Consider the following 21,332-nt stretch of genomic DNA (forward strand, 5'->3'; position numbering starts at 1 on the left):
TCCTTGGTCTGGATGGAGTAATAATATCCAGAGTTCAGTGTGAGAAGAGACTAAAGGAAGGGAAGAATGAGTGTAAAAATGAAAAGGCCCTTGTACCTTTAGTCTGGGTTTTTTCCCAGAGGAAAGAGTTCTCTCTTTTGATTAGTTTCTTCATTTGAACTTAAAATAGGATGTACTATTCAGCCTCATTATTCGATTTTTCTACTCTCTGACCTTCCACTGGAAGGATAAATGGTGCCTCAGAGCAGCCCTAGTTCTCTGGTCCATACTGTATCACTTCAGGAACAGTGAAAAACTCAGTTTCTTAAAAGCTGCTCACCAGTATTGAGTCTTGCCATTAAGTCAGAAACAGACATATTCAGAAAGATAAATTGCCTTTCTAGCTAGGAGTGTATGTTCCCAGACAAAAAGAAAACAATTAGGCAGATTGGTTCAGTAAAACAGGAACCTGATTTGAGTAACAGGTGAAAGTTTTTGTAGAACATTTAACTTGGAACCAAGCAGAATTTTTTTCCTAGTCAGTCAGCTGGTATTTATTGAATGCCAGCTCTGTTCTCAGTATTGTGCTAGGCACTGAAGGAGTACAGAAAAGCACGAAGACAGTTAAGGCTCTCAAAGAGCTTATGATCTAGAGATTACTATACAGCTAAGAACTTGAGAATAATGCAAAACGGTAATAGTCAAGTGCTCCGTGACAGTGATTTCCCATTTTAGTGTGTTATGGACACAAATTCTTAGAAGTTATGATGTATTAAAACCTATGTAAATCAGCTTTAGTGTTTAAATTATAATCAGCACTTCAGCAAGGGCTATTTTTGACTCTAGCACATACTTAGACTTTTTGCTGGGCTTGCCATTTCCATCTGACAAACAGACTGACACTTGGGGTAGGCACATGTGATTTGGGAAGCTGAGCCAAAGTGTTTCTTTAGATGTGTCCATGTTCTAACAATGACCGTGACAGTTGACATGCTTCTTGCTTTCAGAAATTGCTTTAAAATTTTATTTGAAATAATAGTTTGCATTTGTGCAGTGTGTTTGTATTTACCAAGTACTTTCCTCATGTTGACCTTGTGAAGTAAGTAGTGAAAGAATTATTCTTCTGATTTTAACAGATAAATTGTAGGCACCTTCATTTTTCTGACTGTCACTGTCTTGTAATTTAACATAAAGAGGGAAAATTCTGTATCCTATCACTTTGCCCTGTTGTGAAAGCAGAGATAGGGAATCCAGAGAGTGATAGTTATGAAGTTACCAAACTTAGAAATATAGGCTGCCATTATAATAAGCATCAGTAAAAAGCCTGAGTTTACAAGTAAGCAGGTGATGTGCAGAGCTGATCTTAGAAAAGCCTCTCATAGAAAGAAAGAACAAGTATTTTTTGCTTTCAAATCCTTGGAAACCAACCACTTGGTATAGGATAATTTATAATGAGGACATCAAATCAGTTTTAGGTTTCCCCAAAAGACTAAAGATACCTATGAAAGGTACTAGAGCAGCTGTAAAAATATGCATGTAAGGATACCTGTGACTATTAAAAGATACCCAAAGAAACTTCTGATTTCTAAACCTAGATGAAAGATTTTTTTTTCCTTCTGATTGGTTGCAGGAAAAATAAAGCAAACATTTCAAGGACAATATAGTATGTCATATTAAATATAGTGTTACATGACTACTATATAGTCCTTTTAGAAAGATTTGCACTATATTTTTGTCTAGGTATGTCATTCATGGTTGATTAAGTATAGTATTTGTGGTTATATTAATAAAAAGTTTGATATCACTCTTTAGATCAGAAATTTAATACCCTATTATAATACTGTTTCTATAGGGAAATCAAACATTTCACTACTTCACTAAAGACCTACTCTCATGCTATTTCATCAGAGTGGGGCGGTGATTTGGTTCGCAAAAACTACAGCAGTAGAGCACAAGCAGTGACTGGCCCTGTCATGCTAAAAAGGCTCTGACCAAGGACCTTGTGTCAGACTGCAAAGACTAACTTAGCTGAGTTGGGTAGACATATCATTGTAGTTAATTTCTTGGTCACAGCAAACTCAGACCATCTGGTTAGAGAGGGTGGGTTATAGTCTGCACTGGTAGAGGGAGCACACGAATCATCAGAAATCCAGATCTTTGAACATCATTTATGCTTGCAGAGAGAGAGGGAGGCTGAGAGGGCCAGGTGTCCCAGGCCTGTCATTATATGGTGTAGGGAACCTCCAGTGACTATTCTCTACAATTTACAGTCTTAGATGCTTAGAGAAATAGAGAGGTTATATGATGTGCCTAGGGTCACACAGATGATACGTCAAAGGTGAGAACCCAGGTCTTCCTGGTTCTGAAGCAACTCTTTTTCTGCTATGCCATAAGACTTTCTTCCAAATTAATGAATTAAGTGCCAGTATGGCCATATCAAAATAGAAATAGCTGGCAAATTGGCTTCTAAGTTAATAGGGTATAAACTCTAGATTTGTCTGATATCTTAATATATGCATACTTTGAAACTGTTAGAAGGTTAGGATTGTTTTCAAATGATCCACAATATTTTTCCACATAACTTACATAACAAATATTAATTCAGAGTTCTCGATGAGGGTCTTTCTAATTCTTCCTTCTAACTTAAACATTTAAATTGATTTTCTTTAATGAAGGCTTTATTGAAAAGACTTGAGGCCGTGAAGCCAACAGTTGGTATGAAACGCACAGAACAACTGATGGACTATCATCGCCATATGGGCTACCTAAATGCATCCCCAGTCTCCAGACGAGTGAAATCTACTTTTAGTCAAATTAGTCCACTAAGTAAGTATATTGCTGTTTGCTTTTTGCACGTTTGTGCCTTTGAACCTAACCTTTTTGCATGTAACTGGTTTTCTTTAACATAATAAGGGCAGAGGCCTTTTAAAATGCTTACACTTGGAATACAACGTCATTTTCTTTGGCATGCCTGACATTTAATTCACATGAGTACAGATTGTGAACATTTCATTTAGGAGAGTACTTTGTAATGCCAAGATCCATTTCTATTACATGGAAGCCATTAGGTGGAACAGGTGGAAATGCTAAGCTAAGTAGATCCAAATCCCAACTTCATTGTGTTTGACATAAGAGCACTTAATTCATAGCCATTGTGGTCTCCAAGTCAAAGATTCTTCTTAGCTAGAGTTATTGCTAACCTCCTGTAATCTCATGTGGGTTTTCTCCTCTTCATAGGGAAACTGGGCTTCTTTGAGCACACAGCTCATATTTATATAGTACATTAAGATTTAAGATAAGCTTTCCTCATTACAACCTGTGAAATAAGTGCTAGAAATGTTATTTCTAGTTGGACAAATGCTGAAACTGAGGCACCGAAAAGTTAAGTGTAAGAACCATGTTGCAAACCTAGGTATAGTATCATTAAACGAGTCTGAAACAAGTTGAATGCTTTGACCAAAAGAATAAGTAAGTAGCCTAAATTTAACTTGCTTAGTGAAGTGCCCTAATGAAATCTTGACTTATGTTATGACTCTTGTATTATTTAGACTTAGATGAAGGTGTAGAGGGCATGTTTTTCATATTTTTGCAAATAACACAAAGCTAAGAGGGATAACTGATGAGTTTTATGGCAGACTCGAGATTCAAAATATCTGAATAGGCCAAAACATTGGGTTGAATCTAAGAAGATGAAATTTATTAGAAACAAAAGAAAAGGCTTATACTAGAGTTAAAATCAGCTTCACAAATGCAAGATGGGAGAGGCCTGGCTTGATAGTAATACATCTGAAAAAAAAAATGTAGGGGTTTTAGTGGACTGACTGTAAACTCAGTGAGAGTGAACAGTATGCTATCTAGCAACTTTAAAAGCTCATGTGATCTTGGGATGCATGAAGAGAGAGCAGTATTGTCCAGTACTAGGGAGCTGATAATTTGACCATTCTTTCCCCTCATCAGGGCATATCTGGTGTATTGTTTTCTTGCCTAGATGACATAGAAAGGAACTTGGTAAATTGTAGTTTCCAGAGGAAGGCAGCCAGATGGTGAATGGCCTAAAGATCATGTTACTTAAGAATTAGTTTAAGGAGCTTGTGGACCTTTTGCCTGAAGAAGAGAATCTTAGGATTTGGGGAATGGAAGCTCCCCAAGTGGACTGCCTTCAGATCTCTGAAGGGCTTTTATTCAGGAGAGGGATTTGAGTTGTCTTGCTGGCCCTAGAAGGCAGAACTAAAAACAATGGGTGGAAATTGCAGGGGCAGCTTTAAGCTCGATGTAAAGAAAAGCTTTCTAAAAATGGAATTTTCTAATATTATCAGAAGATGGATTTGGAATCAGAAAGACTCAATTCTAATCCACCTCTAACATTGACCACAGGCAAATCCTTTAAATTTCCTGAGCCAGTTTTCCTATTATGCAGATGGAGATGATATTTCTAGTACTTAACCTCATAGGTTTGTGTGAGACTCAAATGAAATAATATATGTAAAGTGCTTTGCAAATTCAGCTATTATTAGTTGTAAATTCTCCCTCATGAGGTCTTCATTCACAGGCTGGATGACCCTATGTCAGAGGAGATTCTCCTGTGGGTTAGATTAGGTAGACTCTGAGAGTCCCAACACTGAAATTTTCTGATTCTGTCTGTTAGTTACAACTTAATGTGTATCTGTACAACTTAATGTGATATCTTGTGGTGGTAGTAAAAGAACCTCTAGGAATACCATTGAATCTTCCTACCTTGAATCCCCTCCCCACTTTGTTATACTTGATCTCAGTGGCTTCCTGTTAACTCTCAGATAAAGTATAAAGCTTTATCTCATGAAATACTCAGAACACCTAAGGGCCCTCTATAATCTGGTGCCATCTAACCTTTTTAGCCTGCTGTATGTTCTGTCTTCCTGTTCGTGCTAGACTTACATGTCTAATAGCCTTTAATCTCACTATCCATCATTATCATCATCATCATCATCATTGATATAGTTTACAGATCACTTTTCATGTGTACTCTCATTTGATCCTCACAATAGATTGTCTTATCATCTCCTCAGGGCCTAGAGTAGTACAATGTATGGTGTCTGTGTGTAGTAAATGGATCTTGGGAACTTAGTCAATAGAGTTGGAAGGGGATGATAATGAGCTCTCCATTCTATAGATGAGAAAACTGTAGCCCAGACAAGATAAATGGTCACATCCAGTAAGTGGCAGTGCCAGGACTTGAATCCATATCTCTTGGCTGACTCCACATCTGTTGTTTTTTTTTTCCACTATATTATAGCTGTTTTGTTCCTTTTCTCCCTCCAAATTGCCCTCACTTCCCAAAAATTGGTATCATCCTGAAGAAAAAGAAAGGGAGAATTTTGTTTTTTTGTTTTTACATGTTTTAATCTTAAAAAATGTTTTCAGATGAAAGATAGAAAATGAACCTCAGATGCCTGTACCAGATTTTAAGTGATTGGCTAATTTCCCATACTTGTTTGTGTGTTATCAGGAGGAGCCTCCAGGTCATCTAGTGCTACAAGTGCACTTAGCCGGAAGAGTGAGAGATCACTTTCTGATGCATCCAGTGGCCCTCTGCTGAGACCTAAACCCCCTAATGTTCGTACTGCTTGGTTGTAAAAGAAAACCAGACATTTTATTTTGAACATTGTTATTCAGATTTCTATTGAAGTGCTCTTGTAGATTACTGTAATTCTGTGTGCAAAAGTCTGTAATCCTATTTTAAGTGATTAAAATATACAGCATTGTGTTTTAATTTATTGTAACTTGATGCAATATTTACTTTCCAAAGGACAGTTTCATGTCAAATCAGTGTTTCCTGTGTGGATGTATTTATCTGAGATGTGTATATATGCATACACACACACACACACACACACATTTAATACAGGAATAGTAGTGTACATGTAAATTTTCTTATCATATTAACAAAACTCATTGTCATGCTGGAAGAATGGTGATATTGCTATATTTTGGACCCAGGATTTTTAGCTATTTAGTTCTCATTTTTTCCAGTAAACTTTAAACCATGAGCTTAGCTCCTAAATTTACTTATTCCATTTTTCTGTCTGCTTCAAGATGTTAATATGAGTGTGATTTATGGCTTGAATTTATAATTGCAGCATTTTCTAGGTGATGGTTTTCATTAAGAAACATATACTGAAATTTTCTTTCTTTTTTTTTTTTCTCAGATGGAGCTGTTAAGTTGGTCTGAGAATTATGGGTAGAATGATAGACACTTACAGTGGGACCATCCTATTAGTCAACTTGATTCTTTTTAGGTACCCTGAGTTAGATCTTAAAACTTTGATCTATTCCTCTTCCCTCTGAACTGTGAACAAACATCAGAGAGTACAGAGTATAAACTCTTCTTCCACCTTTTTGCACCTTTTCCAGTTGAGTAGTGATATTGCTAATGAGGGAATGAGGGAGAGTTTGGAATTCGATTCTTCTGCTTTTGTGGCACTCTTTAAAGGCCAAATTGGCATCCACATTAGTCTTATATAACAAGCAGCAAAGCAGGTATTTTTTTTTGATTAGCAATAAAATGGCATTGACATTATGAAAGGCTAAGGAGCAGATCCTGAGGCATCAGACCAATCTATTTTAGGAAGCAACATTATTAGTATGTTATGTTCTTATTTATTATTAAATGAATTAAGGAAGAACTTGGTAAAGGACTCTACATTTTATAGTAGCCCTTGATGTTGCTGCTAGTACTTTATAGGGTATGAGGAATAGTGCTATATAAATCCTTGTTCTTAAGTGTTAGTGCTTTTTTTTTTTGTTTTTTTTTGTTTTGGGGCCATACCCTGGAGTTGTAATTTTTGTCAAGCTTTTATTTAATAGTGCAAATTGTCTTAACATTGGTAGTGAAAAATGGGTTTTAATATAGGTATAGGTAATAAAAGGTAGATTGTAATTAGAAACTTTTTCTGTCCTTATTTAAAGGCTTTTCTTTAATAAGATAAAATGCAATGCTGCTGTTATTGTTATTATTCTGTTTCTCTACTTGCCTTCTCAGCCTCTCTGCAGAATGATTGGGAGGGTTCTGTGTTAAATGCCAAATCTGTTTTTGAGAGAGTTGTGATCCGTGGCCACAAAAATAAGGAAGTTGATTTTTATTCTCCAGTTTTAGCTCTTGCTGTATTTTGAAATGTACTACATATGGTCAACAAGACAAGTTAATTTCTTCAGCACTCTAGGCAGTAAGACAAACTATGTTATTTTAAACATTGATTCTGAATTTTCTGACTTGTGTATCAATTCATATCCTTAGCATCTATTAACAGTTTGTTTAAGTTTTGTGGGGAGGGAAGGGGTGGTGGGTGGGTTCAGGGTTTAAACAGTGATATGAAGACAAACTGGCTCTGAGATTATCCTGTTTCTTTCATGGGGGATGTAATGTTCATTGGATGCTGCTATCATAATTATTTAATGTGCTGCTCTGGTGATCAAACTATTTTGCCATTTAATACTTTGCTTATAAAATGAGATGCAGCTGTATGTAATACCAAGATCACATTTTAAATTTGCACTTTTAATGTTTGTATACCAACTTTCTTTGGGGGGAAATAAGATAGGCTGAATTTTTACAGCATGTTGGACATTCAGTAATAAAAATTGTCAGTTTTTGTATGTTGCTTTTGCAAGTTGTAAGGGGAAGGGAAATTAATATAAAGTCTATTATGTTCATAACTACATTAGTCTCCAAGAGTAATTTGTATGCATCTATTAAATATTTGTGCTATCTTTCAGGTCTTTGAAATGCTACTGAAATGTGTCGGAAGAGTGCATTACTCATAGCTTGAATAATAAAGCTACATGGTCATCTTAGGTACCAACTTAACGGCTCTAGATTTCACTGGTGGGAAAGATGAAGGGATCAACAGAGTATTGGGCTTAACAGGGATTGGACCCAAAGGAAAAGAACAAGAGAGAAAAATTGGGAAGGTCACTAGTCCTGTTCATACTTATTTTTATCTCCACATGAATAGAACTGGATTGCCATGGTCACTCAGCTGTGCCATAGAAATGGCCCAAGTTTTGAGGAAGAATGGGAATGTCCTGGGTATAAAAGTAAAGGTACTTTGAAGGGGGTGTAAGGTAGAACTTTAACGAAAGGATAAGTAGATTGCCTAGTGTAAACATGAAGGACCATAGTATGTTTAGAATTGCTTTATATTTGAGCCAGTTCAGTCTCATATGAGACATATAATTGTCATTTCAAGATTCTGAAATCCTAGAAAGAACTTGCAAGTAGAATTCACACTCCCAAACCCTAGAGCTGAAAGGTAACTTTAGAGATCACTTAGTCTATCCCCTCACTTCATGAATGGAGAATGAAGGTTCAGGTTAAGTGGCTTACTCCTTAGATCTAGGATTATTAGCCCAGACACTTATTTAGAATTGGTTTAATCTTTGTCAGATGCTAACCTGACTGTTGGTCTCTTTAGAAGCAAAATGCTTCTACCCTAAGTTCTGAGCCATTGAGAACTATTTCTTGTAGGAGAGATCCATTTCCCTTGTTGGGAAGTACAAGGCATGGTCGAACATTTTTATAGTCTCCACAAAAACATTGTTAGCTAATACTCCAAATGAAGTGTTCAGTTTGGTTTGTTTGAATTTGGCACTGGTTTTTAAACAGTGCTCCACCAATCTCTGATTTCAAAGAAGCTCCTTCAGGCATTCCTCGAACAGAGAGCTGCTTGTAGGAGAAATACTTTCATTCAACTCTATCACCTCCATTTACGAATGCTGACTGAACAAGGGAGAATAGAAAATAATCCAAAAGTTTGATTTGATAATCACTGGTTTTACTCGTATGTTTTAATGATGGAGGTCATGGAATGTGTGATGTTATATGGCAAGTGTTTAAGTTTATTATCTTAGTCTATAAGTGATTGTACATGATTTGTGGGGGAGGAAAGACCCATGGTCATATATGGTCATATAAATTACTTTGAGGAAATAATGAAGTATATAATGGATAATTTTCATTTCTGTGAATTTTTTAAACAGGACTGTCAAACAGTTCTGGCACAGTAATTTAGGAAACTGGCAACCTTCTTAGCTTTCAGATCTTTATAGATTTTTTTAAATGTTTAGAAAAAATTTATTGGAAATCATGATTTTTTGTTTTTGATCTTAGCTATCGTAAAATATATTGCTCCCATTTGAAACACTAGAAAAATGATTTGTTATGATGAAGAAAGAGTAAGTTCAAATGAAATTTTTTCTTTTGAATAGAGTGAAACCAAGATGACGCAAATAGCTTTACAGGAATAAATGTCCCAGCATTTTCTTGAAAATAAGACAATCATCTTGAGCAATATATTAACTAAATTAGATCATTTAAAAGATAGGCTTGCCATTATAAACATCTTCAGTATTTTAATAGAGTGTAGTTTTTGCTGCAATACACATTATCTTATATTCTCAAAGACTTTTTAAGCATCTAGCCACATCATTTTTTCACGTATATGGAATTACAAGATTTCTCCTTTTACATTTGCAGGTGTAATGCCAGTTTTATGGCTTTTAGTAGAAGTACATAGAAACAAAGCATAAGCAATGTTGCCATTGGGGGAAAAATGCTAAATATCTTAAAGATATTATCTCTAACAGTATTGTCAGAAATATTCTCATTAAACTAAAGGTTGGGTGCAGTGCATACTTTATGATGGGTAGGAGGTGTCCTGTGACTGTTTCTGTCACTTAGAGATGGTTGAGAAAAACAGTTAGCTTTAAACAACCTATGTTGTTATCTTTGTTGTAAATTAGTTTGGGGGAAAATTAGAAATTAAATTAAGATTTACTTTTTGGTTAGACATTGTTTTTTTAGGTGAGCCTAACTTTTCAGACTAACTGTATGAGAATGGCTTCTGCTATTAGACCTCAAAGACCCTACCCCCAGAAAGTTGCTTTAATTCTTATCTGTTATTGCCAGTTCTTAAATGGCTTCTGTAACATTTAGGCACAGGAATGGACAGAAGAAGCTTTTAACTCAGCTGAGACACAGTAGGGATTAAAAAGCCCTACTAGGTAATTAGGAGAGAATAAAGCAATAAAGAAGCTTGAGATTTTCAAGTTTTTGTGGAGGCTTTCATCTAACCCTACCTGAAATCTTATCTTGACCCAGTCTGGAAAATGCCACTTTTGGCCCAATGATCTTTCAAAATATGTGTTCTGGAACATACATTCAATCCAAAGTTAAGGTTCAGCTTTCCCTTGGTGAAAAGCAGCTTCACCTTTATCAGGTAGCTAAGCTGAATCCAGCTTAAATGAGGTACACCATTTTAAGCCATGAACCAGCCTACCTCTTGCCTAGATCTGACTGACTTTTCATGTTTCTGCATATGTTTGGTCTGTCTTCTACATCTCCTGGACTTAGGGCTAAGAGTGACTTAGCTGTGTCTATTAATAGTTAAAATGAAAAAAAAAATGCTTCTTCAGTGAGACTTGCTCCTCAATACCCCTAACAAGCCATGAAATGCTTTCTTTTAGCATCACACTTAAGTTGGCCAACAAAACCTCCTTTGAAGGGAAAAGGTAAATTAGAGGTGGTGTTGAGAAAACTAATCTTTAGAGCTTTGCAGTCAATGTAGGTTATTTTATCAGATTAGCTAGCAGTGAGCTTTTGTACATCTACAAAGGCCTTTCTTCCTTTCCTTATCCTTTAAGGCTCAGTTCCAGCCTTCTCTAATTTCCCCCACTCACAGTCATACTGGCCTTCTCTTTGACCTCCCTTGCACACATTAATTTATCATTTAATTGTGTTCTTTTTATCTTTATTCCTCCATCTAGCTGTTGGCTCCTTTTGGAATTCAGTTAAACATCCTTTAAACTTCCAAATGTGCAAAGAAGCTGTTAGGTGCTGATCTAGAAGTTTGGCACATAGGTGTTCCAGTAGATAGTTGATATCTAGATTCTAATTAATTTTGTCCCTTCTTTATAATTCTGGGTGAGTGCCTTGATTGTAGTAGAGCAAAACCCAGATACTTGCATAATTCTCATTCCTGTTCCCTACTCTCGTTTTAGATGGAAAATTATGCAATTTGAAAAGGCCTCTGCAACCTCATAACTTACTTTCCATGTGTAGATTTGCTGGACTTACTTTTGTTTCTGAGTCATATATATTACCTAATGCAGTGGTTTTAAAATTACTTGACAGAAAGGCCCACTGTCTCAAGATATCTCTAGCTATCCTTGAAATAATGTAGTACATATGAAACATTTTTAATTTCTATCCATTTCATTCCCTTCTAATCCTCCACTCTGCTCATTTCTCCTCAGATTGTACATTGGGTTTGTGTTCTTGAGTGTAACTGCTACTGGAACTTCCTATTCAGTGTAGCGGCCAGTGTTTACGAGCATTGTAATGTAGTTACAAAATATTTACAAATAATTCATGATATGCAGTGGTACCCTTACTTGGGATACTTTTTCATATGATCTGCAGTTGGGATTTAGAGCCCTTTAATCCAGTTTGATATTTAGGATTTTAATAAAGTAAAAATTTAGAGAATGAGCCTTAAGTAATATTTATTGAGGGTTCACATTAGGTCATCATCACCATTTCTCAAATTAATTGTAGAAGTATAGAAATAAATGTTACCTTATATTTGCTAGTATACTTTAAATCTGTATAATGCAAAATTCCATTTGTGGTCCAGTGGATTGAAACATGTTTATGCTGTAATATCCTTGTCAGTTTTGGCGTTACCCCATATCAGCATTGTCAGATTTCCTAAGAAATGTCTACTAAACCACGGGTAACATCAGAAAATGGATCTGGGACCAATGAACTTAAGAGTTTTAATTGAATTAGACGTATTTTTTTATCTCATCATACAAGACTAATACAAAAGCACCGCCCATGCCTCTCAATACATTGGACCAGGCACCTTTGAAGAAAGCTTTGGCTCCTTCATCTTTTGCAATCTTCCTCCAGCAGTCAATTGTTCCAGTATACATAATATCAGCTGTGGAGACAAAAATTGGTAAGTTGTTTATAATCTTGATAAAGGCCTATTTTCTAAAAAGTCTTGTGACTGAGTCCTGGATCTCTTCCATGAAGTTCAGGTTGCTGGAACTGTATACCCCAGCTCTGTGTAATACCAGTTGCCCAAATCTTCCTTAGCTTGCTAGGCAAGGATTTTTTTCTCATCTTATTCTTTTCTGTGGCTGCCCATGGAATTGAGAAGTAGATATTTATGTAGATTATTCCATAAAAATGACGAGCTTTAAACAGAAAGGGACCTTTTTTTATAGATACAGGCTAATCTCAAACTGAATCCCAGAGGTGATTGGCCATACTGCCTCAGACTAAAGAGACAGTTGCACTTGGTGACCAAATAATCGAAGTAAAATATGTTAGTTAATTGAATAATCAACTCAGTGCTCTACCCAACTTTGACCTTGTACAGGTTCTAAAAGTGGTAGCCCCCAAAACTGTATTGATAGAGATCTTTTGTTGAGTTCCCCCATGTTCCCACAGTCACTAGCCACTCTAAAATACTGTTTTTTTTCCCTCTTCAGGATAAGATGATATCTTTGATTTCTTTCTAAGAACAAAATGAGGGAAAAGTTAATAGAGGGGCTAGTTTGTAATCCATAACCTCACTCTGTCCCCTTCTCCTTCTTGCCATTTTAGGTTGTAAAGAGAACTATGAATCACAGAGGGTCACTGTCTGATGCTGGGGGCTAAACAAGCTGGCCATACAAGATTACTGAAATTGCCCATCCCCTTGCATGCCGTAAGATGAGGAAAAGCATACCCCCTTTCCGACCAGACTGCATCATCATCCTACGTCGGACAGTATCAAAGGGATAGGACACCAATCCTGCCACTGCAGTCACAGTCTGGGCAATCATCCAGCTTACTATAATGTGCACATTCTTGGGGTCAGGCAACATTCCTGTAGATTAATGCCAAAACGCATAATTAATGCCAAACACATCAATTTGTTTACTCATCACTTTGGTAAAAAAGGGGGGGAAACCACCCTCTCCCCACTCCCTGCGTCATGCCCTCTTATTCTAATTTAGCTTATTACGTTCTTTAAGTATCAAGCAGTCACCTGGGAAGTGGAAGTTTTCTAACAGGGAAGTTCACAGTTCTGGTCTTGTACCTGACTTGCATAGGGCCTTGTAGAACAGATTAAACGGTAGTGTTTATTCCTGGGAAAGGATTAGAGACTGCCTGAAAAAGCTGTTAACCTTCCTTTTGGAATAATGAGGCCACCAGTCAAAGAGGAGAGAATTGTACTCCTCTTAATGTACCTGCCTGCCCAACCAGAAGCACCAGGATAAGTGAGTGAGGAAGGAGTCCCTCAAACTTTGGAGTCCCTTGGATCATTCTCATTCCATCCCCATTAACCTCTCACCCTTGGCTGTATCATAGACCCCGAAGTAGGCCGCTCTGTAGATGATGATTCCCTGGACAGACACATTGAAGCCTTGGTAGAGGCCCTTCACGCCATCAGACTTGAAGATCTTGGTAAGACAGTTGCCTAGGCCACTGAACTCCCGTTGGGAGAGACCTTTGCCCACATCAGCAGCCAGCCTGGTCCGAGCAAAGTCCAGTGGGTAGACGAAGCAGAGGGAAGTGGCCCCAGCTGCTCCACCAGAAGCAAGGTTGCCAGCAAAGTAACGCCAGAACTGTTTGTGCCGATCCACACCCCCCAAGAAGATCTGCTTGTATTTGTCCTTGAAGGCAAAATTAAGGGCTTGGGTGGGGAAGTAACGAATGACATTGGCCAGGTTACCCCTCCAGAAGGAGAGGAAGCCTTGCTCCTTGGGGATTCTCACCACGCAGTCAATTATGCCTTTGTACTGCTGCTCTGCTTTAATTTGTTTGCTGGCATGTTGGACCTAGAGCATGGAAGAGACAGGGAAAGGGAAAGGAAAGGATTGGAGAAAGAAAATTGATTTGTGACTTATGGGTTTCTCAGCTCAGGCCTCATAGGTCAGAGCCAATGCTTCCCTCCTTGCCCTCCCCTTGAAACTTAACCCTCCTGCCTGTGCATCTCGATGGGGTCCAGCATCCCAGCTTTCTAAGCAGTAGTGGGGATGCTGCCTAGGTCACACTAGACGTGGATGGGAATTGCAACAAGATCAAATCATAAAACATTGGAGCTGAAAAAAAAATCTTAAGAGATCTAGCTAACTACCACATTTTTACAGATGTGGAAACAGCCCAAGTAATTTGTCCAAGATCATCGAGTGAATAGCAGAACTCGGTCTCCTGATTCTCAATACCACATTCTCAATACCACAATACCCACCCTAGAGTTGCTCCATCCACCAGCATGGCTTTGCCTTTAAGGCAGGCCGAAGCAGGGTGCAGACGCGGCAGGAACAGAGCGTGGGAGTGACGTGACTTGGTCAGGCAAAGGGGGGATTGGATGACGGCAACTAAGCTGCCACCACATTTTCCTGGTTCTGTGCACAGCCCCACTTGGGAAGAGTAGAGTCCTGCTCGATGTAACTCGATCTTCAGGAGGCTTTCCATATTTAGGCACTTAAGTGCACGAGCCACCTGACACCAGCAATGTCATCCACACCTCCCCGGCTTTGCCGAGAGAGTACTGTCTTTTCCCCTAGGCTAGGCTCTCAAAGGACATTCACCCCTTCATTTGTGCACCCCCCACTTTCCCCTGGGTTGCGGACCGTTGGCCCAAGGCCTGTCCCACCTTCACCCCTGGTCAAGGACAAAGCACCTGTCTTCAAAGCTACTTAGGCGACTATGTCTCCCCGGGCCAGGACCCTTTCTTTCCTTCTGAATACACGCATACACCCTTCAGGCTCCAATCCTCACCTGCAGGAGCAGTTTGACTCTCTCGATGGGAGCAACTGCAGTCTTGGAAACCGCAGCGGCGACGCCACCTGCCAGAAAGTCTTTCAGGAAGCTCAGCGCTTGGTCACTCATGATGGTCACTCGGTCGCACCCACAATCTCTCGGGAACTACTCCCTAACCTTCCCCCCAGCTAGAAGCCCTGACCCCCTTCTGTGTCCCACCACCACGATCCAAAAGGGGCAGAGCACTTCTCCCCCAGACCTCCTTATATGACCCTCTGTCTCGCGAGAGAAGGAGGAGGGCCCTCGGGCCATTTGGCTCCGTGCGTATTGGCTGGACAGGTGTCTGGATACCCTCTCCATCCCATTTCTCAGTAGAGGGCACGGGGCGCGAGGCGCTTCCGGGAGGCCTGAGCTGGTTGGGGGACTGCTGCTCCCGCTAGGGACATTTAAAGGGCAAATTAATATTATCTAGCTTGGGCTGTAGAGGGAACATTATGTCACAACAGCATGTGGCCTGCTGTATTTATAGCATACTGGAGCCGGCCTCCAGTACGGACTGACTTGGGGGGGACAGACGCGGAAAACGATTCCTGGGGACTTTAACCTTGGACTTGCACCGGTTCCCTCGCGGGAGAGGGCTGCGGGGAAGGGGTCTGAGGCTTTGCACCCCACCTACTCCCCGCCTGCTCTCCCCCGCCCCAGCACACAACCCCAGCCTTCACCGAGCGTGAGAGGGCGCGCTCCCTTGGCTCTCTCCGACCAACATCCCCTGGCAACAGCCACTCCCCTCGCAACCCTTGGTACCAAGGAGAAATCGTAGCCTTCAGAGTTGGAGGGTAGATGTGTCACAGCTTGTGTGCATTTGCTGGTGGTGTGTATTATGTGCGTTTCTCTGTTCCTCATGTAGGTGTGGGTTCTGTCCTCTCATTTTACATATCATCTTCTTCAACTCAGAGATTTACTTCATATTTCCTGTGAACCCCCAGGTAGCGCTTGGAACACGACTGTTCACCAAGTACATTTAATAAATATGATGGACTGCTGTTAATCAGCCTGATTCGGGACGTCTACGATTAGATTTCCAAACCTAAAGTATTCTCATCGTGATAACTGGGTTACTGAGGCAAGTTATATGTAAGATTATTAGTATTAAGTATGATTATTGCCAAGGATTATGAGCCCGGATGTGCAGGAACATATAGGTATCAAGTTAGAATTTTGACTTCCTATTGTTAGCATAAATACAACTTTACAGGAAATTAAATTAGCATTGAATATTAGAAAATTCTATAGCATGATAGTTCTAAGGCTGGCAGGGACCTCAGAGGCCATATACAACTGAGGAAACTGCAACCCTATATGATCGCGGGGTCCTTTGGCTCTAGTCAAAACTCTTTCCCCCGTACTGCTTACTTCAGAGGCTCTTCTGACCTTTTAAAAATGTTTATCTGTAGTATCTTTGCGTTGTTACAACTGTTAGGTGGTGGAGAGGACAGAGCTCTGGAACTGGAAGCAGGAGACCTGAATACGAGGCAACCTCAGTAAATGTATTCGTTGTAGTAACTGGAAGAAGTGAACATCTAATGGCCAGTGTTAAGTGATGACACTGTCCACGCTTCGCTGGACTGCTCCTCTGAGGAAGAACACAGAGCCCAGCACAGGCAGTGCTGGAAGGAGCCCTTTCCCTTTTGATAGGACATTACCAGGACTCACTCTCCCTGACAGCCATTAGGCGTCAGGGGAGGACTTTAGGAACGGTGATAACAAGTTATTTAAATAATAATGACAAATACTGGCACTCTTGCTAACTCTAGTAGAAAGAGCCATGGACTTGGAGCTAGAATATCTGACTCTGGCAAATACCAGATATGTAATTTTAGGTCAGTCACAACCTCTTGAGCCTTTACTTCCTTTTTGGTAAAATAGGGATGATAATGCTTGCACTTGCTACTTCTGTAACAAGGTTATGAAAAAAGATGCTATGTAAACTTTAGAGCATTTTATTACATTTATAAATGTATATATATCATTGTACATGATACATCAGATGTATAATGTATATTTACATTTATGTAAATTTACATTAAATGTATAAAATAAATATATTTACAAATATAAATGTAAATAAACACATTATTACATTTATGTAAAAATAGAATTTATGTATATATGATATATGTATGTGCATGTGTGTATATAATATATGTACAATAATATAATACATATATGTATATGTGTGTATATGTATATATTATATGTGTGTGTGTGTGTATATATATATATAATTTGCTTTTTCACCCAGTATTTCATAGAAACATTCCCACATGTTTATAAATATAGTTCATATAATTGTCATTTCTGGGGAGCTCTGCTGTATGGGAGCTAGGGACCTCCATTAACTACATTTGTGGAAACTTAGATATGAGCTCTGCTTAAGCAATATCTGAAGATTTTCCTGAAGTTAAGTCTGGGTGAGAACAACAAGCCAAAGGAAAAATATGACTCCCTTGGTCCATTCTCTAGAATTAATGCAATTCATAGCCTAGCTCCCCTTCAACTTTGGGCTGATGTGGACCAAGTTGCATCCTGGGGATCTGACCAAGCAGGTTGTTTCTCTTTGGCTTGGTGCCTCCACTTAGAGGTTATTCCAGGAAAATCTCCAAATACAGATTAGGTATAACTCATATCTAGGTTCCCACAAATGTAGAAAACATGGGTCCCCAGTTCCTACAGAAAAACTCAAGATAATAAATGTATGACAGGTAGAGAATAGCCTTTATTCCATTCCACAAAAAATGCAAAAGATGAATAAGACCCACAGGGGCCCGTAAGGACATAGAGAAAACATACGGTACATGGAACAAGTATTTATTAAATACCTATTATGTGTCAAGCATTGTGCTGAACGCTTTACAAATATTATCTTCTTTAATTTTTTTTTTTTTTTTGCTTTTTGGTGAGGCAGTCGGCATTAAAAGTGACTTGCCCAGGATCACACAGCTAATAAGTGTCAAGTGTCTGAGGCTGGATTTGAACTCAGGTCCTCCTGACTCCAAGGCTGGAGCTCTATCCACTGCTGCTACCTAACTGTGCCACCCCTCCTTTAATTCTTACAACAACCCTGGAAGATAGGTGCTATTATCACCATTTCATAGGTGAGGAAACTGAGGCAGAAGTTAAGCAACTGACCTAAGGTCACACAGATAGTAAATGATTGAAGCTATATTTGAACTCAAGTATTCTGGATGCCAGGTCCAGCGGCTCTATCCACAGCTGCCTCTAAATTCAAAATATATATTTATAATACAATAGTTCCCCTCAGAAGAAACACAACTTGGCATTGCCACTTGGTCAATCCTTTGACATTATACTGAGTCTCACTTTCCCACACTCCCCACCCCCCAAGACTTGTAGTGCCTCTGGAAATTTAGACTCTTCCCTTCTTCTACCTACCCCCAACCTACCTAGGGAAAACACATCATGGAAGTGCTAGATAGGCAATCACTTTGACTTTGAGTCGACACTGTCCAAATAACTAACTGCATTCATTGGCTGGGGGCCAATGGAAGAAGTGGGTGGGACGGTGACTAACAGCCAAATCCCTTGCCTCTCCTGCTCCTTTTTCTGCTCCCCTCTACCCCTTTGCAGACCTTTGCTGAGAGTCTGCCCTCTTCTTCCATAGGGACTAGGTAAGAATTCTCCTTCACCTTCATCCAGGTTCTCAGGATTGTTACCAAGCCAGGGAAGGGACTGACTTTCTTCACAGATAAAGTCACAATCTCCATAGCTATGTAGAGACAATTTCACTTCCCCCATATCAAAGAGAGCATCTCCCAACAACTTCACACCATGTTTCCCCAAGTTCTTTCTCAAACAAACCAAGGAATTCTTTGAACCACCTTGAGAAATAGAAGATCTACCCTAGAAGGTAATCTGGGCCATTTCCCCAGGGTATATGGAGCCCTCTGAAGTGGGCAGGGACTTTGAGGCCCAGGCAACTCTGAGGAAGGAATGAGAAGGAAGAAGTGTAGAAGAGTCAATTAGGACTTCATCTAAAAGGGGTCTATCCTTATCAGTTAAATATTCTTGGAAACCTGATCCAAGAAACCACTGAACAGGAAGACCTTCCCTCTTCCTAGGGTGGCACTGATTTGTTATCCACATGACTTTTGGGAGATAGGACACAACCCGTATAGTCAGGGGCATGATGATTAATCTGTTTTTTCAAGAGCCCATTCCAGTGATCAACAGTGCCAGCTGCGTAAGAGCAGCCAGGTAAAGAGAGGTGCTCTACCTTCTAGTGACTCTGCCCTTCCCTAAAGATTGGGGGCAGGGAAGAAGAACGAATGGCTATTGAGATTTTGACAGCCATTGCCCACCAGTTATGGGAAATTTTTTTTAAATGCCATTTGGGCATGGCATATGTTGTTCCATTCTTATCATTCTCTTTAACTTAATTTTTAATTGTTTCTTTGACTCACTAAATAATTACATTTATATTTATAATATATAAATATATTTATAAAATATATTTATATTTTAACTAAATAATTATACTTGGGTCCTTTGTGAGTCTCCCCTATGGATCTATTTTCCCTTCAAATGAGATATTTGTAAGGCACTTAGCACAGTGCCTAGTACGTTGTAGGTGCTCTATAAATTCTAGCTATCGTCATCATCATCATCATCATCATCATATCAAACCCACTATGTTGGCAGTGGGCCCAATCTTGGACCTGTGCTTCTCAATAATGTGGATGTCCTAATCAGAGGCAATGGTATAAGGATTCTCACAAGAAAGAATGGCATGTTTTGAGAGCTTTGATGATGACTATTGTAGTGGTAGATTTGACTGGACTAGCAGTGCTGTGTCCTGAATTTATGTCAACTGAAGTAAGGGCAAACAACCAATCCTGAGATGGGGAGAAGGGTCAACGAGTCATTTTGTAAGTCTGAGACAAGTCAGGAACCATGCAGGATCAGGAACCATGTGTCAACAGCTGAGGTCGGGTTAAGTTTAACTACTTTGAGTGGCCCATCTGGATTCAAATCCAACCTCAGACTTCATAGTTGGGTGGCGCTGGACAAGAGATTCTCTCTGAATCTCAGTTTCCTCATTTGTAAAACAAAGGGGTTGAACTCAGTGGCTTTTAAGGTCCCTTCCAGTTCTGAATCTATGATCCTATGATAGTGAAAATAATGAGCAGACTGACTTTCAAATCCCCAAAGCATTTATTAGTGAAACAAAAGGATATATGTGTGTGTGGGTATGCATCTATGTATGATGATTATAATAGCTAGAATTTATATAATACTTTAAGGTTTGCAGAGTACTATACATGTATGCATATATATATATATACATATAGATGGATAGATGGATTGATAGGCAGATATACAGATAGATGGATGAATGGAAAGATGGATAGAGAGATAGATAGATGGATGGATGGATGGATAGATGGATAGATAGACAGATTTCACTCACATGCTGATATAGGTCATATGATACTATACAGCTATCAAAGCATCAAGAATGCTGTTAATGGGGCACTGTAAAATTGGGTGCTCTTGCATCTAGTCCAATGTTTTCTTAAGTGGTTCTCAGCTAGAACCCTGTGTCATTGTCTTGAACTCCATTTTGCCCATTTTAGGAGGTATAATCAGCTTGGGATCAGTTGGGGCTTAAGGCCAGGGTCTACACAAATAGGAGATGCTGGCTTCATTGATCCATTTGGAGCTGGGTTCTCAGAGTCCTCTTGTAGGCCATGGAAACACTCAATTGCTCCTTTCAAACATTGTGCTATGTCCATTTGTTGACCCAGTTCATGCCATTAGGTTTTTATCTTCTCAGGACCTGAAGAGCCAATCAAATGTGTATTTGTGTGTGGTGGGGGGTGGGGGGGGAATTCTAGGGCTGTATTCTCCTAATTGTCCAAATTAAATATTTGACAGTATCAGTGGAATGTGTTTACAAATTGTTGAGTATACCACATGTCTATTTAGTTTACCTAATATAGAATCTTTTTTCCATTTAATGTTTTACACTCTACATTTCCTCATCATCCTTTTTAGCACATAGAGTCCTATAGGGCTGAGAGGGACCTTAGAGGTCAATTAGCTAAACTTCCTAATTTTACAGATGAGGGAACTAAAGTACAGAGAGGTTACTTGACTTGTCCAAAGTCATATGAGTGACAGCATGAGACCTCAAATTCAGGTCTGACTCTAAGCCCAGTGTTCTTTCCACTCCAGTGGGCTGCCTGAAATTGCTGAGTAGAATCTGACTTTTGGCCATATATATTTATGTCTGTTCTTTACATATGTTGGATAATAAACTGTCATTAAGTATATGTGAGTTATGCATTGTCTTCATTCTATTGCATGATCTTTAGGATTCCTTCCAGTTTGAACCCTGAATGAAACTGATGGTGGTTTCCTTCTTTCTTTCTTTCTTTTTCTTTCTTTCTTTCTTTCTTTCTTTCTTTCTTTCTTTCTTTCTTTCTTTCTTTCTTTCTTTCTTTCTTTCTTTCTTTCTTTCTTTCTTTCTTTCTTT

General features: G+C 39.1%; 2 protein-coding genes across 2 annotated transcripts in view; one reads left to right on the forward strand and one right to left on the reverse strand.

The window, feature by feature from the left end:
• The window catches only part of CFAP97 (cilia and flagella associated protein 97), a 31,820-nt gene extending 24,146 nt beyond the window's left edge, over nt 1-7,674 (forward strand). The window contains exons 4-5 of the mRNA XM_027837311.1: nt 2,655-2,805; nt 5,465-7,674. Coding sequence (XP_027693112.1) covers nt 2,655-2,805; nt 5,465-5,592 — 279 coding nt within the window. The 3' untranslated portion in view covers nt 5,593-7,674. The remainder of the gene's footprint in view (nt 1-2,654; nt 2,806-5,464) is intronic.
• Nucleotides 7,675-11,776: 4,102 nt separating this feature from the next.
• On the reverse strand, nt 11,777-15,030 carry SLC25A4 (solute carrier family 25 member 4). The gene is made up of 4 exons (XM_027837486.1): nt 14,795-15,030; nt 13,362-13,848; nt 12,753-12,893; nt 11,777-11,957 (listed from the first exon to the last, which is right to left on the reverse strand). Exons 1-4 carry the CDS (start codon nt 14,903-14,905, stop codon nt 11,800-11,802), a joined length of 897 nt encoding a protein of 298 aa, XP_027693287.1. The 5' UTR covers nt 14,906-15,030; the 3' UTR covers nt 11,777-11,799.
• Between the last annotated feature and the right edge of the window lie 6,302 nt (nt 15,031-21,332).

This window comes from Vombatus ursinus, unplaced genomic scaffold (assembly GCF_900497805.2).
Source record: "Vombatus ursinus unplaced genomic scaffold, bare-nosed wombat genome assembly UNPS02014821.1, whole genome shotgun sequence".
Classification (NCBI taxonomy): Eukaryota; Metazoa; Chordata; class Mammalia; order Diprotodontia; family Vombatidae; genus Vombatus; species Vombatus ursinus.